Source organism: Pleuronectes platessa, chromosome 13 (genome assembly GCF_947347685.1).
Source record: "Pleuronectes platessa chromosome 13, fPlePla1.1, whole genome shotgun sequence".
Lineage (NCBI taxonomy): Eukaryota > Metazoa > Chordata > Actinopteri > Pleuronectiformes > Pleuronectidae > Pleuronectes > Pleuronectes platessa.
This window is the reverse complement of record NC_070638.1, coordinates 4,120,238-4,136,897: the sequence shown is the minus strand read 5'-3', so window position 1 is coordinate 4,136,897 and position 16,660 is coordinate 4,120,238. Positions and strand designations below refer to the sequence as shown.

Genomic DNA, 16,660 nt, shown 5'->3' with positions numbered 1-16,660 from the left:
TTGTCTTCATTGTCTTGTTGTGATTCTTTTTCATTCATATATTGATTCAACTTCTTTATTTAACTCAGTTTTAAGATAAGATCTTGATTCAATCCGTGAAGGTAGAGCTGATATTTTTATTATTTCAATGTTTTCTGTCTGGAAACAGAGGTTTTCTCTTCCAGTCCTGGATTTCAAAAAGACAGAGCAGCCCATGATTCCGTGCCTCCTCCACTCTGTGTGTTCCAGGTTAGTTATGAGTTGTGTGCACGCAGCCTCAGACGAATTTGTTTGTTCCTAAACCCTCTTCAAACTCGACTCCATCTCCTCTGAGCCTCTCCTACTCGAGCTCTGGCAGACGGAGCTGAATGGACTCAGCCTCTCGTCGGGGTAATACACTCTCCTCTGTCACTATGGTTTCTTTATGCTAATAGAGATCGGTGTCTGTCATCCTTCACACCTGACCTGCCGGGTGAGAAACCAGTGACGGGACAATATAAGAGCTGCCAACTCCCGAGAGGAAGAAGGATTTGGGGCTGAGGAGTCGTGCCGGATGCACTGAATGTGTCACGCGGGTTGTTCAAAAGACAGCGAGCGCACACACACACACACACATGTTGCCTTTAGAAGTGGAACATCGACATTAGCCCCATGAGGCTTGCTAAATTTAATGATTTATGCACGAACAAGAAGGCAGGCTGTTTGGAGACCGTGTCTGCACCTGACAGGTTGTCCAATTTCCATGGAAACTCTGGATTTCCCAGCGCTCGCCTGTCACCGAGCCTTTGTAGCGTCAATCATTCCCAGGAAGCATAATAGTCATTTTAGCAGTCGCACACTTTCATTCTGCTCTTCAACAATAGCTGCATAAATCAAGCTCTGCAACACTCAGCTCCTGTATTTTAGAATTTAGAATTTAGCTTAAACTTAAAGCAAATAGAAATGAAGGAGAAGGGAGAGAAGCTGACACTGTTTTGTTTCCTCAGGCAGCGGAAGAGCGGAAATAAATATGAGCTGCTTAATCTTCTCTGGCCAGATTGTTTAGCTTGAGATTCGTTCCTTCATATGAAGTCAACTGTGAAGAGAACTCAACAGAACCACTGTTTGATACGAGATGTATGTGAATTGGAAATTGTGTTTTCCTTAAGATCCTGTATTAAAACAGAGCAAGTTTTTCTTTCACCCTTTTAGCAACAACATCTTTATGAGCAGCTGCCTCAAACGTTCAGGATGAATTTTCATGGTGGTAAAAGCTAAAGTTGTTATTGTTATTGTGTTTTAATAAGTCTTTTGTGGAGTTTAACTCGGCACCGACACAAAGTCATGTCATTAGAAAGTGTTGATTTTATTGAACTTAAATGCTCTTAATTTAATGTATCTTTTAATTGATTAATCCCTTTATCCAGTTGTGCTGCTTATCTGGCTCCAGGTTGCATTAATTTAATTAACCATATCACACTTTGTACTCTTCTGGGAAGTGCTGAGTATATTCCTAAAACATTCAAGGACTAATAGTCCAAACTTTTTTAATCAGACTTAAATTACATGTTTTGATTCTGTGTGGAATTTAAAAGCTCTTTAAATGTTATATTCAGCTTGGTGAACTCTGCAGAATGATGAATAGATGAATAAAAACATAAAAGATGCTAAAACATGACTCGTGAGTTGCAGCCCTGGTGATAACTTCCATTTTGTCTCTTTTAGAGGATACAAAGAAAAGCTGTCGGGTGATTTTTCAGTCCTTTTCCCTCGTTTTTTTATATTCTGCTTTATGAGCCATTAATCCTCCTGAATGCATTTTGAGTGCATTTTATTGATCTGGTAAAAGCTCGGCTGTCGGATAATTGAAGTGTTCATGACCCTCTGGTGATGCTGAGTCTCCCTCCATCATCTTATACTGGTTCCTTGATCTATACTCCCTCATCTCCAGGTGAAGTGGCAGCTCCGCTCTCAAACATGAGAAGGAAATGTCCTCGTGGTGCGACGTGGTCCTGGATCTGTCTGTAGCTCTGGGGCCTGATGAGGACGCCGCTCTATCGTTATTGTCTCAGTGTGACACAGCCTCATGTCAGGAGCACACAGGAGAGAGAGAGAGAGACACTGAAAGGTTTTAATGAAAGCTGCCATTAGAGGAACGTGAGTCAGCGCCGCCGCCACATCCTCAGCAGAACCTCTGTGCTCCACTGTCACCTCTGGAGGCTGCGGAGGAAATACTCCAACTCTATTAGTCACATTTCTATTGTCATTATCTCACTGGTAAATATAGAAAGTGCAGAAGACAAAAGACGACAGATAAAAAGTATTTTATTGAGGTGATTGACATTTTCCATTATGTGCAACAACAACAACAAAAAGGAGACGAGCACACAAGTGCTGACGTGACATAAGTTAACACAATCGACTGGTAGCTGAATATGATTAGTTATGATGAAAAAAGGAATTGTGTTATATTTTGGGAAATTGTATTTTCTCGGTTTAAATCTTCCGGTTGACATCACTGCTGAGTCTGTACAGTAAATATGAGTCAGTGTCCAGTTAGCCTAGCTTAGTTTAGCAGGACAACTAGAGCTGCACCTTTAAGTCTCACCGAAATTTTTGTTTTTATATATAGCTGGCAGGTCATTAGACTCCGCCTCCTTCCACGACTGGAAGTCAGTCAGTTCATTCAGTTGATTGGCTACAATCTGCAACTACTTTTGCTTTTGATACTTCTAGTATTTTTAAAAGACAAGTACCTACTGTAACTGAAGTATAAAAGGGAAAGTGGTACTTAAACTTGAGAAATGAGTACTTCTTCTACGATGGTACTAAGCTCATCTTTCATGAGCTCTTTCTTAATATTTACTGTACAGACGTGAAAGTGAAAAGTTGAACAATTCCTTTTGAAATTATCCATCGAGCAAAATGTCAAACTTCTCTCTGGCTTCACTTTGTGACGTGTGAGGATTTTCTGCTTCTCTGGTTTGGTTTCACTAAATAATATTAATAATAGTATTTTTGGGTTAATTTCAGAATAGAACATCGATCTCTGGGCGTTTTTATCACTAATACAATTTTCCCATAGCCGTTCACAGACCAGTCGACTCCTCCGGGAAACAAAAGCAAGGGAAACTCTTCCAGCTGCTGATGTATGGAAAAGCAACAAGAGCTCATCTCCACTGACAGCTGGTGACCCACAGCACCTGTCCCCTCATTACTCACATTCCAGAGATAAGGAATCGATAGGGACTCTGCACCAGGATGTGTCATTAAGAACAAGTGTCTGTGTCTGACTGACACCTGATTCTTATTCATGGAGGACGAGCAGAGGAGGAGGAGGAGAACTCGAGGAGCTCAGAGCGAGCGAGCGAGCGAGAGAGAGAGAGAGGCGGTGCACACGTAGCATCGACTCCTCCAAATGAGAGGAGACGGCACATAAAACACAATCCAGAGAGGAGAGTGACAGATCACATACTCATGAGTTCTACAATAAAACTAAAAATCAAGTGTTCCTCCGAAACGTGTCGCTCTGGAGGCAGATGGGAGAAGCAGCGGCAGGTGAGCGTCTCCGCTCTCCATCTTCATCCCCCACTCGTCCTGTGTGGCGTGACCGTGCATTTACATGGAAATGCAGCTTGTAGTGATATAACATCACATTATTAACTGCTGACAGGAGCTGACAAAGCCTTATGATACATATGAATGGGGCCAGAGGAGGTGCACACACACACACACACACACACACAGACACACAGACACACACACAGACACACACACAGGATAAAACCTCTTCACACGCTCCAGTTTCTCAGCCAGATAATGCACCTTTGCAGAGTTGGACTTGAGGGACCCTTCAGTGCGCTCACAATGCACACAGCAGAATGAATGAAAGTCAGGGAGGTGGTTTCTCAGCCTCCTTCTCAGGGGCCGGGCCCTCGGTGCATGAAGCAGGAGACTGAAGACGCTCGTCCACTTGACCTCTTCCATCTTTGAAAAGCTGCAGGAGAATATGGCGTCTGAACGGTAATAATTCAGTCCCTCGAACAGCCTAATCCAAACCAGGCTATTATTACCAGTCAGCCTCCAGGTTCTCCAGCGCTGCATTGTTAGATTAAGGGCATTGTGATGGTATTTCTCTTTCACTGGGCTGTAAGCAGTGAATCCTGCACAGAGCCGTTATCCAATAAAGGCTTTGTGGTGAGCTTAAACCCAACTTGTATCCTCTGTTGTACCTCTGTGGTAAACACACACACACAGTCACACACACACACACACACACACACACAGTCACACGCACACATGTATATGCACAAAGACAGGGAGGATCCACAGTAAGACACTGCATGCATTGAGAGTGGAGAGTGTGATGATGTTCCCCACTTGTGTAACCTCACTTCACAAGGTTTTCCAAACAGGGATGTACAACTTTGAATTGGTTCACCTCAGAAAACCGAGCTCAGTGCCGGAGCTACAGACCAGCGGCCTCGGCCTTCATCCATGGAGAACTTCTTTCTCTTGCCTACGTCGTGTGTTATCCTCTCTGTGGGAGTCGGCTGCCCCCCCCCCCCCCCCCCCCCTTTCCCCAGTCCTGATGCTGGTTTCTACCGCGTGCTTCTCCATCGCGGCACCGGTCACGTCTTCTGGGGCAGCAGCGGCGCCCCCGTGGCCCCCCCCTGCAGCGTCCGGTTGGCCGGCAGCGGCGGGGGGGTCCAGTCCGGCTGGTAGAAGTGCATGTCAAACGTCCGAGCCCAGCTGGCAAAGACCCGCTTCTCCGTGATGAAGCGGTGGTGGCTGCCCCGCCGCCCGCGCTCGTGGGAAATGTACATGGCGCACTCGTCCGGGCCCCGGGGCTCGTAGTAGTGGTAGGGGACGGACTGGTGCTGAGGCTCCCTGCAGTGGAGGACAGGGACATGAGAGACAGTTGACATTCAGCCACGCTCAGTCACTGGAGTTTAATGTTTTTCACTCTGTGGCGACAGGAGGAGGCTGATCTGCGTTCTGCTGTTTGTCTTCCACATTTAGCTCGTTTTAATCACCTGGACGTCGGCTTTTGTTTGAGCAATAACAATCGTTTTTTGGGGATTAGTCAGCGAAGCCATTTTATATTGACATGCTGCACACAGGACTCTCTTCCATCATATCAATGGCCTCTGTCACGACCGACAGTTCATTAAACATCGTGTGGTAAATCGGTCGCCACGAAACAAAGCTGAGCTCGGCTTCCTCCTCCTCTGCCAACGATCAGAAGTCACACTCCCTCCATCACACTATCCTCAATCTGCCCCCCCCTTCTCTACTCTTCTCTTCTCATCTCATCTCATTATATACTAACCCACTGTCCATCCCTTTACTGGCTATGCTAGCCTCATGCACAGTCTCTACCACTTACATATTCTTATTTATTTATATATATATATATTTTTTTGTACTATTCACTCCAGCAGCACAAGAACACTTTACTGGACACTGACACAATCACATCATAGCTTTCTGTACCATAGGGTCAGACCCATTCCTGTACCTGTAATATGTTCTCCCTATGTATATGTGATTTATGGATGTATGTCGGTGAGGTGTATAAGCTACTGGATGATCTGAATTTCCCACGGGATTAATAAAGTATCCATCCATCTATCTATCTATTTATTATTGTGTTTTTCTTTATTTAGCATCGTTAGTTTGGTTTTATTTGGTCAAAAACAAATTAAACGTTTCCAAATGTTTAAAAGGAAAAAGCTCTGATTTGATCTAATTCAACAGAAGGACACAAAACAATAATCCTTTTGTTTTGTCTAAACGTCGTCATCCAGTTGTGTAGGATTCATAAACGATGTGAAAACCTAACAGGGATGGTTTGAGTCTCTCTGCAGATATTCAGGGAATAAAAAAGGCAAAACCGTCTCAAAAAGAATCCTCAGCCGGAGGAAACATGCACCTCACCGCCGTGTCATTTAAACTGGAGATACTGGGCCACTGGATGAAAATTTAAAGAGTCATTGGGAAGTCTGGAAGAAATCATTAAAAACACAGCTTCCTTCATGGGAGATACATTTTTCTTTAAAAGAAAAGAAAGGATTGGTTATTTAAGAAATGTGAGCAGCTGTGACAGAGCAGCAGCTTAATAACATGGAAAACTATTCTTTTGAAGCCGGGACAGAGAAGGAAGTGGGTAAAAGAAAAGGGAGAAAGAAGAAGGAGGAGGAGGAGGAGGAGGAGGAGGAGGAGGAGGAGGAAGAGGATGGCATCGAAACTCGTATCTTATCCAGATATCTGATAATATAACAGTTGTTGCATCGTTAACTGGTTTATTGAGAACATTTAACTTGAGGTTTGAGCGAGAGGAGTTGAATTCTACAGACTTCTCTTTTTATACCAAGTAAAAAGAATCTTACGTATCATCTGAAAGAATGAACCAACAATTCTTTCCGTTATTGTCCAGATTGAATTTATTCTAGAAAAAAAGAATAAAAACGATTTTGAATCATCACATCCACACGTGAAGCTAACAAACACCACGGAGCATTTTTACAGTTTGTTCTTTTTACTGAGAAACCGAACGAGATCTGTTCCTTGTCCAATAAAAGTCCTCGATGAAAGTGTTGCTGCTGAGATGTGAAGGAGACGTGAGCTGTAATTCAAACCATTAAACTGCGCTAATGAGGCAGGAGCCTTGGTCGCTCGGAGCAAGATGGAGGCAGAACAGATTACATATCCCATGGTTCTTTGCATTTCTCTAATATATATTTATTTATATTATACATGCACCCACGGTGTCTGCTAATGGTTTTAAAAGTGGGGGAGGATAGTTAGAATGGTTCATGATGGGGGGTGGGGGGGGGTTTGGGTGGAAGTGGGAGGGGGAAGAAAATAACCAATTGTAATTCAAAAACACATTTCCTGCATTTCTAAACCACTGAGCACTGATTGAAGGTGCCATATGAAAGCCAGGAATCCATTAACAGCTGCGTATATATACATGTGGTTGGATCAGGACCGGAAATTATTATTATTTTTTATGAATATAATCTCAAACTGTGAAATAACCACTTATAAAAAACCCATTACTCGGCACTAGGACATCGTGAAGGTCAAATAATTAAAGTAAATGAAAGACTCTTACAGTCTAGTGTGACTGGGATAATGAAACCTGCTTGAAAATGATTAACCTGAATGTGGCTGTTCTCTCACAGTCGAACATCTGCAGCTCAACACAACAGTTTGAATGAACTGTTGTGTTGTGTTGTGTTGCGGATGTTCTCACAGTCGAACAACTGCAACACAACACAACAGGTGGTTTGAACTGGCTTCACAACAACCGACTAATTCCAATAGGACTTTGCATTGACTTCCATAACAGCCTGTAATCAAACCCTTATTCTTCTCCATGTTGTTACTGTGTACAGTTTGATCCAACATTCACTGACACACGTCGATGGAGGTTTTCAACACACGTTAATGTGCCAGTGCTCAATAACCACAGCAGCTACTGGGAGGAGGAAAGAAAAACCTGCTTCACCAAACCACCTGTCAGGAACCAAAGCCACCGGCTGAAGATCTTCCTCATTAAAAAGTGTTAATCTGTTCAATCGGGACATTTGTTTATGAGCTGCTGCACTGGGACCTCAATGGTTTCAGGGCCAGTCTACAAACAGGAACTGTGTGAATCGAGTGCACTGACCTGAAACCTGTTCTCTGACAATCAGAGTCGGCATCAGAGCAAATTACCAAAATCCTTTTCTAAGTGGATTCACTCAAACAGCAACAGAGCAGCCTTATGACCACACGTGGGATATTAACCTGTATTTATTTATGCTCCAGTTCATAGACTGGATCCTCTCGAGTCTGCATTTCCACATTTTATAATCCATATCTCAACAAAATGGACCAACTCGTTCCAAACACAGGAGAGAAACATGGCAGCTTTCCTCTGCCTGAGCTCCACGTGTGTCATCATCATCTGGATGCCACATCTGTGACGTGCGCTCGGAAAGGAAATTGAAAAAGCATCCTGCAATCAAATACGAGCCGACTCCACCAGTCAGAGGGAGACCGTCTGATTTCCACTGGTTCAGGTGGAGAAGCAGGAAATGAGAGCAGGTGAGCTGGATTTCCTCATGACCCCGACTCTGAGCTTCGTAAAGAAATAAATGAAAGATAAGAGGAAACAAAAATCTGTCGACTGATTCGCAAAAGTTGTTTCCTTTCAAATGAGAATTACTGTGAAATCTCAGCATCTCGTGTGAGACGGGGGGGGCGGCTCCACTTGCTTTATCCGAGACGTTTCCCCGACTTGTTTATTTCTCACTAACAGGCAATTTGAGGATTCCAAAAAACATCTCCAGCTACACTCACATTTTATTTATCAGCTGCCTGAATATATTTACACTTTTAATCCTTCTTATCGGGGGGGCTGTCCTCTGCCGCTATGAATTTGTATAAATATGGAGCGACCCGCGTACGGCTCTGTTTTAACCCCTTGTAGACGAATGTCGCAAATTTGCCTAAAACCCCATTCCAGTCTTAATACCGCCTAGGTGACGATTGTGCCTGATGTTGCAAATACTACACATACCAAGGAAGGTATTGGAAGCACTCTGCTGCCATCTACTGGTCGGAGTGGAAAATACATACTAGCCCCTTGGGACTGTGCAGGTATTAAGCTGTATTTGAAATATTGTGATGATGGAACAGCAATGATTGTACAGAAAACATATGTTGTTATTCAATTTCAAGCAAAATCAGCATCAATATAATAATCTACATACCAAAATTTGTTAAATTAAGGTTATGCCCCATTATGCCTAATGTCGCTAATTTGCCTCATACCTAAATTTATATCTATTGTATATGCTATATTGAAATTAACAATCTCCACTTAATTTAGCATCTGTATGACAGGCCAAAAACACCAATAATATTTTTTTTATAAAATTAGAAATGAATTCAGGCAGTAACGGGTTAAAAACTGTTCACTGATGAGCCGAGGACGCTGCTTCACATTCAGCTCCACTGTCTCACCTGCAGAAGTCCGGGGCCACCATGCCGTACACGTTGATCCTATCACACAGCTCCAGGGCGATGGTCATCGTGAACCAGCCGGTGCTCAGCCACGAGTTTGATATCCTCCTGCAGAGGGAGGGCGGAGAGATGAGAAGAGAAGAGACAGTTAGATGGATTTCATGTGTGGGAGATCACGTGGATGACAACTGAACCCTCATTACAGTTTTTTTTTTGACTGTGATTAACTGGGATGGATAATCAGAAAAGCTCATGTTGGGGAACTGCGCCAGAATAAAGATTTCTCTCTAAATCCGGAGGTCGATATTCCTGGATTCAAATTCCCACACAGCTTCATTAACATGCAGATCCATCCCACATATCGACTGATACAAATGAACCCTGTCAAATAATCCAACCCTTAATCACAAAACAGCCTCGGTCTGCATGTCGAGCACAAAGTTGAAATGACATATCGAGCTGAAACTTCAGAACCGTCTTCTTCAGCTCAGCAATGTGCTCCAATCAGAATCTCCTCAGATCCTCATTCAGGAAACCTCTCTGTCTACACAGGCCCATCAGAGAAGTGTGTCTTATATCAACTTTACTCTAATCTGAGGCATTTTATTAAAGTCCCTTGTTGGTTTGGAGAAAGTGTCACGTCATTGAAACTTGCACAGTTTCTAAAAGTGCCACACGAAGGTTCTGTGTTGCGATGGAGACGTTTCTGAGACCTTCTCACCTCAGCAGGAATCTCGTCTCTCATTCCGACTGCAGGGTGAAGTGTGAGCAGCTATTGGAAGAATCTTTTCTTAATCAACCACCTCACATTGGTCACATTTCTAGAATCAGTGTCTAACTCGAAGCACCGACGTGTGGAGGCTGCAGAGGCCCGTGGAGGAAGGGACAGGAAACCTCATGAAGCTGCTGATCTGAGGCTCGTTGGCCTGTAGCAGCTCTGATCGCTGCCAGACCCTGTCCAGTGGGGGGGAAGGGGGGAGGGGGGGGCAGTAGCTGTTGTGGTCCAAAGCACTTTTAGGACAATCAATATTCATCAAATCAATGTATAAATTAGGAGGTCACACAGCGAGCTAATGCCTCTGGTCTCCCAGCGCTGATTGGACACTTCATCAGCATAAAACTTTTTTCACTGTTTCACCTGTTCATAGATTATAACTACTCTGCATGCGCCGGATTTATTCACACAGATCTCTCAACCCCCCCTCAATGGAAACCTGCTCCAAAAGCCAAGTTTAAAATAAGAACCGGTTCAGTGGTGTTTGTGGAATCCTCCTCAGACCAACAAACAGGTGGCGATGAACAAACAGCCCTGACGGAGGTGATTAGTGGAAGTGAAAACTGCTTTTCAACTGTTTCTCATTTCCCACGGTGTGAAAACATTAAGCGTCCAGCGGGGACAGATTAGAATCCATCAGCCGAGTCGGGCCCAGACGTGTGTGTCCCCCCCCCCCCGCTGCACAGCTGAGCCTCGTCTCCAGTGGGATTACGGCCGGTGACCAGTAAATGTTTTTCATGCATCAGATATGAGTTGTGTATATGAGGGCACAAGATGAATGTGTGTAACCCCTGCAACCTTGATTCTAATTGTTCCAACAGGAGGTCGAGGCTGTGACGCTGCAGTTTGCTTCTCGCCGCACACAGAGATTCAGTGTAGGAGGAAAATAAAAAAATCCATAATGCACAACAGTTATATTAAACCATTCATCATCACGAAACTCAATAATTAAAGATGTGGTAGAACCACAGGCAGGTTTCTAACACCTGTGAATCCACGCCACATTCATTTAGCCGTCCGGAGTTTGACCTTCATGTTGCATTTTGGACAGAAAACAACACTTTCGGATTATTAGACCTGTCAAGATGGCTGAAGAAGTAAAGGTTAATGGGGCAGAGGAAGAATAATAATACAAAGATAATTCTGCACCTTGTGAAATGTCTTGTTCAATGAAAGAATCAGAGACTTGAGGCTCGATCGAATGTCAGAGGAGTTTGGACCAACAGGCCGATCATAACCATCGTGGATAACAGTGATGTTTCACTTCAAGTGGGCGTTAAATACTTAAAACAGCACTTTAGTACTTTAGTTCACAATCATGATTTTCCTTTGGTCCAGGAAATCCACTCATGATCTACAGGGTTTGTCCTCTGATGGTCGCAGGGGGGCTGGAACCAAACCCTGCTGACAACATAGGGTGAGAGGTCCCCAGCACATCACAGGGCCAACGGGACAAACAGGAGAACATACTGGGTGTGGTCACACAGAAAGAAAAAAAAACACACACCTCCCCAGCTCCAGGAAATGTTGGAAGATATATTTATACGTAGTCAAACTCTCGCTGTTTCATTAAACTAACTCTTTATCCACTGAGAAACAAAAGCCAGGCCTCAGAAGAAATGTCTTGACAGGAACAAGCAGGCGGGCTCCTGGACTCCAGCAGATGAGGAGTTTGTGTGTGTGTGTGTGGGGGGGGGGGGGGGGGGTGCCTGCTTGTTTGAAAACCACAGGGAAAGAGCACGGAGCAGTGGGGATTCAACTCAGCCCCAAAAACTCCTGAAATAAAAAGACCTGATTAGCATTTGTGTTGTGAACCTCTCCCCCTGCTCGGGGACGGCGGGATGGAAACACAACTTCCTGCAGCGTTGAAGTGGAGCGAGAGAAATGTGACCAGACTGTTCAAAAGGATTTCAGTGTCATCAGAGAAAAGATACTCTAGTGGGCTGGGATGGCAAAGCTTTGGGTTCCCACCTCTGGGTTGATTTCCATGAAATATAATTGAATTTAACATTTCTCATGGTCCCCGGTTGAAATAATGAAATTTAGCGCAGAGGTCTTCACGGGTTCAGAAGGTTTCTACACGTGAAACATCAACTCAGATCCAACGTGCATGAATGAAGTCTGACAGGAATCCAACAGGAGCATGAGGACAGTGAGACCAAATCCAAACGTGACTCACACACACAGAGAACAACAACAAGCAGAATCCTCACCGCTTCACCAGCAGCTGCAGGCATCAAAGAAGAAAACACACATTTTTTCTCCTGCATTTATCTTGTCGAGTTCACGTTGACCCAGATATGAGACGTATTGACACACAGACCTCAGACCTGCAGCAGGAGAACAGAACTGTACCTGGAGCAATCAGAGTGATTTGAGATACTGGGCCTGACAGCGTTGGCAGCTGGAGTCCTGGTTACTGGGATGTGAGTGAATCACTGGAATCTCTGGTTTGCCTCTTGACATTTCACCTGAATCACCGTCCACTTTCAGACTGAAGAACAAAATGGCTGCTCGGCCTCTAAATTTAGAGTTTCCATTCAAACTCAAAGACTAAATTCTGGTTTGTTTCCTCATCGGTTTTCATCTGGAACATAAATGTCACAACTTACTAAACAACACATGGTGAATATGAGCATTTATTAGTTTTAGCATAACTTGACCCACTTGACTTGGCAGATGTTGAGTTTGGTGGATTAACTGGGGTCAGTTTTCCGTTCTGGACGTTTGACTCCACTGGTTATTAAGTGATTTAATGAAATAAGCATCTCCTCCCTCCCTGTGTTATTCCTCCCTGGTCCGACCTTTAATACAACACCGTGTTTTACTGGATGTGTCAACAAATGATCCGCTCCTGCTGTTTTTTGCCAAATCTCCCGAATCAATCGCTCCTCAGCGGCTGAGTGTCGCCCTGATGAATAGTGACAATGCACTTTTGTGCGACTTTCATCTTTATTAGAGTGTGTTGGTGCCGCTTGGAGCCGAAGTGATGCTATCGCAGATGACGCACCGGCTTCTCATTTTCATTTAATTAAGACAGGACCCAGGTTGTCTGGAACACGTTGATTTGTTGTGATATGCAAACACTGGACACACACAGACACACACGCCAGCTCGCACACACACACACTTTGCAAATTGGAAAACTTTCAAAGTTCAGAGCGCAGCGTTTTGTCATCAGGCAATCAGCGGTGTGTGTGTGGAGGTCTTAGTCGGAGGCATGCAGCTAATCTCCCATAAGAAGTCCTCTTCATTTCCTTGTTTATGAACATGCTGGTGAATAATGTGGCGTGAAATGTCGAGCTCCCGGCCTCAGCGGCTGTCGTCTTAAAAGCAGAGGCTGAGCTCCAGCTGGGAGCAGGAGGCCGGGCTGATCCCTGTGAAGGAGACCGAGCTGCTTCTCCTGTTTGCACAGTTCTGTTCTGTAAATCTTGCAGAAGTGACAATTTAAAGAGCAGCTGAACTGTGTGAGTCCTTCACATCGTATTTCAATTTGTAAATCAGATCGTTTCAAAAAATCCTTTGACACAAAAAAAGAAGAAATCAAGAATCCTCTCGTCGTCTGGTTCCTCTTTCACAGAACCAAATAGTTCTTAATAATATAACAAATTGAATACTTGATGAAATTAGTCGACTATTTAAGGAATGAAGCTGCATTTAAAACGAGCAGCTGATTAGAGAGGAGGCTGCTGCTGTGTTTCTAAAGAGCAGGAGAAAAGTCATGGAGCTCATTATAACGGTTGTTACACGACTGCTGGGAGCTAAAGGTCACATTGGTTCAAACTGAAACACCTGTTGAACATCATTATCAGTGCACGGGGAAAACACACACACACACACACATACATAGAGAGACACACACACACACACTCGACACGTTCAACCTGAGTGACTCCAGCGATCAGAGGTTGTTGGATGTTTCTTTTATGTTTTTCTGATTTAATGACCTTCACTCTTTCTCAAGGTCGTCTGCATCTGTCACAGTCTGATCCCGGCTCCGTGTCGGTTGCATCACTTTTGTTTTTTGCGTTCCTCGGGGTGAGACGGGCGAGAGTGAAGCTGCCTGTTCCCTCGTGTGCCGCGTCTCTCTGAGCACATTCCTTTCAACCACAGTCCCTTTAATACACATCTCCTCTGAATCCTCCACCGGCACAAAACTCTCTCCTGCTTAGATGTGGTTTTCATTTTGACTCCAATTTGCCCAATTTTCTTGTATTTTCCTTCTCGTGGTTGTCGGCAATGTCAGAGTTTTATTACTTTATCATAAAGCAAGAGATTTTAAGAAATAAGAAAAGAGAAGAGGTTTGTGTGCACATACTTGATGTATTCACGTTACCATTCAAATAAAATGCACATTTAAACTGAAATCCAGAGGAATAAAAAAGGATTACTGGCTGTTATGTTTATCGATATTTATTTGGTTCACATATCAGCTGATTCACTGAAATGAATAAACATCTGGTGGAGCCAATTATCTAGTCCAATTAATTTAATTTAATTAATTTACCCCCCCCCCCCCCCCCAGTCAGACCTCAAACAATGGAAAATAAGGGAAATATTACATAAATTAATCTATTTGTTATTTCATGTATTAATATGAGGAGTGTTAAAGAATTCTCATTGGTTTTTATTTTCATTTAAGTTTTTTTTAGAAGCCATCGTTTTAAAATCGGCCAAAAGCATGACAACTTTTTCATTCCACATTTCTCTTCTTTCTTAGTTTATTAAATCGAAATATTAGTATATTTTTTCAGCCTGGGTTTGCCGACCTTCAACCTGAGCAGCGGTCGTATCAGCCAGGGTAAGTGGAGAAACATGTGTGGGGGGAGGTGTGGGAGGTGGGGGGGGTGTACGACCTTTAAAGGTTACTCTCTTGACTCTCTTCAGATCCTAAATGTAGTTCTTGGACCTCTGATGAACACAAGCCCTGGTGTCAGAGTTTCAAGTTTCAATAAGACGAGATCTTTACCCGGTATATAAAAACACATTAATAACCTTTGCTGCAATAAAAGAAAACTAAAAATGTATTTTTTAATACCTTAATATAAGTCTTATAATTCATCAGTAACATCTTCAGGGTGGAGTCCTCTGGCTCTTTGTGCTTTCAGGTCACGGTCAATGAGAAACCCACACAGCTGTTACGTGTCATCACAGACGAGTCTCATGGCGACTGTCAAAAAGAAACCTGACATGTGTGTGATCAATAATTTAGTGTGGCCCTCAGAGGATGTTCTCACAATTGAAATGTCCCCTGACAGGTTCCTTGAAAGGCTCTGGATCCGTTTCATCCCCGGTTGATGCTGTTGAATCTTTCTCTGAGCTGAGGAGAATCTATTTAATAGATTTGCTGTGTAAGGGATCAAACCTGTGACATTGTAGTGACATTATGATTTGGCTCATGTAACTCACATAGTTTCCTCCTGCAAACCACACCAGGACTCTGTACCCAGTAAAAACCAGTGCTCCACAGTGGAGCTGCTGGTGATTATCATAACGCGTTACACAAACACAAAGCGCTGAATGGAGAGAGAAGGTTTCAGAAGCTCATTTGGCTTTAATCACCAGCCGAAGCTATTTCCTGCTCGGCAATTTACCACCGGGGATGCAGAGGGGTACCTGCTTTTCATTGCTCCTCCGCCACTGTGACTAAAATGGGTGGATGCAGCATCACCCACCACCATCCTAATTACCTTCACTGAAATGGCATAACCCATAATTACAATTACATGCTTGCAGGGCTGTCGATCACGAGGTTGATTGCCCCGGAACTCACGGGTTTTCATGCCGTTCTCCCACAGGATCCGAATCCTCAAAGACAACAGGAGTAATTTTAAATATTAGGTGAAGAACGCTGAGGTTTCCTGAAGGTGCAGCACATTTTGAACGCTGGTGGCCTCCTCTAAACTTTGCTCAAACGTTAGAGAGATACAGATTGAATGGATTTGGGTCTTACTCCTCTTTTCTAATAAGCTCCACGGAGCAGAAATGACCAGAAGCTGCTCGCTCACTGGAAAGATCTATTTACCAATGACTGGAGGGGTGGATTCTGAACGATGGATTTCTGAGCTATTCTCCGAATCCTCTATTCTGCGAGTCTCCCCCTGACACGTATCTGAAGCTGGAGACGGATTCAGTCACAAAGGCTCAGACTCCACGAGGGAACTCTGTGCATGTGTAGATGTGAGGGGGGGGGTTTCATTGAGCTCTAATAATGCCGGGGCTGAGAACTCCATCCTTTGAGTCCTTTGACCCTGTGACGCTCGGGAGAAGCTGTTGCAGGAGCAGAAACTTTACGAATCCCCTCGGAAACTTCAAACCTGAGAACTCTCTGATCCTAGACTCAGAGTATTCACAGTATTACAAAGAACCGGAGCAGCAACTTCACCTGTCTTTGCCCGTCTCCTTCTTGAAGAGCTCGTCGAACTGCAGCATCTTCTGCCAGGAGATGATGTAGACCTTGAGCTTGGGCAGCACCTGGTTCATGAGCCGCAGGTTGTTGTACACCAGGCCCTTCCCGTCGCGCCTCATGTAGCTGCTGGGGCCCCAGAAGACGAACACCGTGTCCTGGCTGGCGTTGAGCAGCTCGTGGCGGCTCCGCAGGACCCTCTGCATGCTGGAGTGGGCGATGACACGCAGGGAGGTGCGGCGGCCCACGTCCCGGGCGAACCCCCGGGCGGTGGGCGCGTCGTTCATGCGGATGACGCACTCGGCCCGGTCGATCTCCTCTCCCCTCCCGCCTCCGAGGAGGTGACCGGAGCTGGTCACCAGGGCGCAGGTCTGGCAGTGCATCCGCAGAGGCTGATCCAAGACGGCAGTGGGGGGGGGGGGGGGGGGGGGGGGGGAAGAAAAAAAAGGAATAAGAAACCGCAGAAGAAAAATACACATGCTCTTAAAAAATAGCTTCTGCAC

The 16,660-nt window shown here is 44.5% G+C and overlaps 1 protein-coding gene across 1 annotated transcript; it reads right to left on the bottom strand.

The window, feature by feature from the left end:
- Positions 1 to 4,589: 4,589 nt before the first annotated feature.
- Positions 4,590 to 16,570, bottom strand: st6galnac5a (ST6 (alpha-N-acetyl-neuraminyl-2,3-beta-galactosyl-1,3)-N-acetylgalactosaminide alpha-2,6-sialyltransferase 5a; the record flags this gene model as incomplete). The annotated part of the gene is made up of 3 exons (XM_053437914.1): positions 4,590 to 4,848; positions 8,977 to 9,084; positions 16,137 to 16,570. Coding segments are annotated over 3 exons (801 nt in total), but the record flags the coding sequence as incomplete, so codon positions are not given.
- Between the last annotated feature and the right edge of the window lie 90 nt (positions 16,571 to 16,660).